This window comes from Ailuropoda melanoleuca, chromosome 10, assembly GCF_002007445.2.
Source record: "Ailuropoda melanoleuca isolate Jingjing chromosome 10, ASM200744v2, whole genome shotgun sequence".
In the NCBI taxonomy this organism is placed as follows: Eukaryota; Metazoa; Chordata; class Mammalia; order Carnivora; family Ursidae; genus Ailuropoda; species Ailuropoda melanoleuca.
In genome coordinates, this window is record NC_048227.1 from 53,635,514 (window position 1) to 53,639,267 (window position 3,754).

At 54.7% G+C, this 3,754-nt stretch overlaps 1 protein-coding gene across 1 annotated transcript in view; it reads left to right on the forward strand.

Annotated features, from left to right (window-relative positions):
• Positions 1-853: 853 nt before the first annotated feature.
• The window catches only part of LOC117804212 (CMT1A duplicated region transcript 15 protein-like protein), a 129,820-nt gene continuing 126,919 nt past the window's right edge, over positions 854-3,754 (forward strand). The window contains exons 1-3 of the mRNA XM_034670764.1: positions 854-2,028; positions 2,461-2,632; positions 2,895-3,100. Coding sequence (XP_034526655.1) covers positions 1,894-2,028; positions 2,461-2,632; positions 2,895-3,100 — 513 coding nt within the window. The 5' untranslated portion in view covers positions 854-1,893. The remainder of the gene's footprint in view (positions 2,029-2,460; positions 2,633-2,894; positions 3,101-3,754) is intronic.

Genomic DNA, 3,754 nt, shown 5'->3' on the forward strand with positions numbered 1-3,754 from the left:
GCCAAGTACCCGTAGGACCAGCTCCCAGTCCTCTGCTAAGGATAAATAATAATTATGGTTATTTACATATTTACGGAGACAGGTAAGGTGCTCAGTGCTTTGAGTGACTATATTCTCTCCCATTTTATTTTCTAAAAATACACTTTATAGAGGTATGATTCACATACAAAAAGCTGTACATAATTAATGTATGCAACTTGACCCTGACATAACCCGAATGTCTAGCTAACATATACTCTGATTTAGAATATGGCTTATAAATTATACGATGGTTTTTAGGAGCTAGGGAATCCAGGGACCAACCTCATTCTATCTTATTCTCCCTTCAATCTGCTAAGTTGTTAACACATTCGGCCAACTGCTATCTGAAGAGTGGCCACGCGGGGGCAACAGTGAATAAACATGAGCGCAAACCCCACCCCAAAGCCAATTCTTCCTTCATTCTGTTAAACCTTGCTCATTCAGTGTTTACAGATTATTTAGTGGATTCTTACAAGTGTGACATTGTTGAATTTTTAAAAAACCAAACTAATTCTTTGAAAATGTTAAAAGTATATGTTTTTTTAAATTCGAGGAGTTGGTCTTAGGGCAAGTAGATGAAGGCCCAGGGGGCCCGGGAAAAGGCTGTTATTACTGAGTATGTTCAGATCTACTTAGGAAACAAGTATGACTTCTATTCCACTTATTTTCAGAAAGAATTTGTGTCAATTAAAAGTACCACACAAAATAGTGCAGCTCAGAGGAAAACAAAACAAGCAGCAGAGAAAGAGCCACCCCCAGGGGCAAAGAACACAGACCACAGAGGCTAAGCTCAGGCTGATTTGCAGTCTGTAGATCCTCTGGAGCTAGAATGCCCCCAAGGCCCCTGCGGTCGTGGGTCAGGCAGAGCGCATACCCTGATGCTGCACTGTGGTAACCAGTGACAAGTCTCCTGGTCACTTCCTCCACGAGACACCCCCGAGCCCCGACTACTCCAGCCTGCTGCTCGGAACTCCCATTCCTCTTTTTGACCCCGTTGCTTACTTTTCCCTTCACTTCCATAGTATATATGTATGTTTAATTACATACTATTCTGTCACTTAAATGTTTGTGTCATGTTCTCAGTGAAACTCTACTTTGCACCATCCATCCTGATGTCTCATCACTGGCTGCATTGCATGACTTCACTGGGGACTAGGAATACCCTCACAGCATCATCACTAGGAGTGGAGAGTTTCCCATTACCATATGGTCATGTTGTCCCCCTTAGCTCAGGGCCACCAGAAAGGGCAGCTGGGGGCGGAGGCACAGGCCAAGGCTGCTAAGGGTGGCTGGGGCAGGCAGAGCTCTGATTTGAGGCTTAACTCCCCTCTAGATCGTGAGAGTGAGGGCTCTTCACAGATAGAGGGCCATTGTCTGTGAGCCCTGACATGGAAAGGTGGAGAATTTCCATTGCAATTCCCTCTCTGACCCTTAGGATATGCAGCCAAGTTACATTTAATTTTTTAAACATTGAGGGACTTCCTGGTTTTCTTTGCATTATGACTACAGGCTCAATTCCCCTGTGGTCTAAGAATAGAATCTAGTTAATTTCAGGCTTTTAGAAAATTTGTAGACTTGATTTGTGACCCAACATACCATCTATTTGGGTAATACTCTATGACCATTAGAAAAGAATGTATTCTGCACTTATTATGGAATGTTCCATATATGTCAATTAGGTGACTGGGGGAGAGGGGCCCTCGGGGGCCCTTGTGGGAGAAGGAAGTCGGGTAAGGGGACCCCAGGCAGTGGTGACCTCACTTCCCTGACAACAGAGCCCAACAGAATTTGGAACCCGGGTAACCAGGCACCCACATTCCAGAGCCAAACCCCTGCCCAGCTCATTTCGTTGGAGATCCTCGAACGAAGAACATGTTTGCGTGCTGCTTCCCCAAGTCCGGAGGCTGCAGGCTGAGGAGAGCGCACCCTGCAAACACTTCCCCTAGCTGGGGAGGTTGTGTCAGGGCTCCCCGACGCCTCTGGCCATTTGGCCGGAAGGACCGAAAGGTGACACCAGGAGGCCCAGAGCCGGCCAGCCCAGCCCCACACGCTCTGATCTGACTGTGCAGCCCCAGGTCCCCTCCGTGTGAGCGTGTGCGTGTGCGTGTGCGTGTGTGTGTGTGTAAGAGGGGTCATGTAGGGTGGGGCCACTCCGAGCAGAAGCAGGCTGATGGGGGTCAATGTCCAATAGGCAGGTCATGTTCACACCCCAGGTCAAGCCTGGCTGCGTGGGACGGGGTGTGCGGGGGCTGCACCCTTCTGCCCAAGCTTTATCCCGAGCCCTGCAGGGATGGGTCACTGCGTTCCAGGTGCAGGGCTATGCACACACAGGTCTGTGTCTGATCTGGGAGCAGCAGGGGGACTGGGTCGGAGGACAATGGGAATGGCCTGGCAGGGCTGTGATGCCTCTGGGCCAGCTACCAGTCCCTGTCTTTGCAGAAGACTGAGGATGACACCGAGACAGAGCTGGTGGACACGCCTTCCTCTCCAGGAGCAGGGACAGGGGATCACATGGGAAGGCTTCTGACTCCACCCAGGCCACTGTCCCCAGTAACCATTCACTCAGTGAGTGTGATCCAGGAGCCAGAAACCACGGAGGCCGAACCCGAGGGTGAGAAGCCTGGGGCTGGGTGCATGGGGCATGCGGGGATGGGTCGGTGCCGGCCCCACAGGGAAGAGCCCCCAGAGGCTGGTATGGGTCCAGAAGCAAGGACCGGGCTCAGAGCACCCAGTGGGTGGACTGCACTCGGGGAGATGTCCTGAGGAGGGTTCCTTCCTGGCTGCGGCTTCTCTGGGCACCCCTGGGCTGGGTTCTGTCTCTGCAAAGGCACGGGGAGAGGCAGGCAGGAGGGTGAGCTTTCCTCCTCTCGCAGCTGCTCCACCATCTGAGGAACTAGAGCCGGCTCCAAGGACTTCAGAGGCTCTAGAGGGAGGGGTGGTGCCTGCAGCGACTTCAGCAGGAGACCAGGAGCCAGCGGGTGACCTGGCACCTGCCCACGGAGAGCCTGAAGCTGTGCAGGAAGAGCCTGCTGGAGGACCTGCCCACGGAGAGCCTGCCTGTGCTCCTGTTCCTGCCCCTGCGCCTGCCAGAGCCACTGCCCTGGCCCCTGCCTGGGCTCCTGTTCCTATCATCCNCCTCCTCCCCTTGCTCTGCCTGTGCTCCTGTTCCTGCCCCTGCACCTGCCAGAGCCACTGCCCTTGCCCCTGCCCGTGCTCCTGTTCCCACCCTCCAGCTCTTGCCCCTGCTCCTGCTCCTGCCCCTTCCTCTACCCCTGCCAGAGACCCTGACCCTTCCCTTGCCCCTGCCTGTGCTGATGTTCCTGACCTGGACACAGCTCCTGTCCCACCTCCTGCCCCTTCCCCTGCCAGAGACCCTGTCCCTTCCCCTGCCCCTGCCTATGCTCCTGTTCCTGCCCCAGACCCTGCTCCTTCCCCAGACCCAGCTCCTGCCCCATCTCCTGCCCCTTCCCCTGCCAGAACTGCTGCCCCTTCCCCTGTCCCTGCCTGTGCTCCTGTTTCTGCCCCAGACCCAGCTCCTGCCCTAGCTCCTGCCCCAGCTCCTGCCCCCTCCACTGCCAGAACTGCTGCCCCTTCCCCCTGCCCCTGCCTGTGCTCNCCCTGTTCTTGCCCCTCACCCAGCTCCTGCCTTGGATCCTGCACCGGCCACTGCTGCTGACCCTGTCCCTCCCCTTGCTCCTGTCCCTGTCCCTGCTCTTGCACCTGTCCCTGCTCC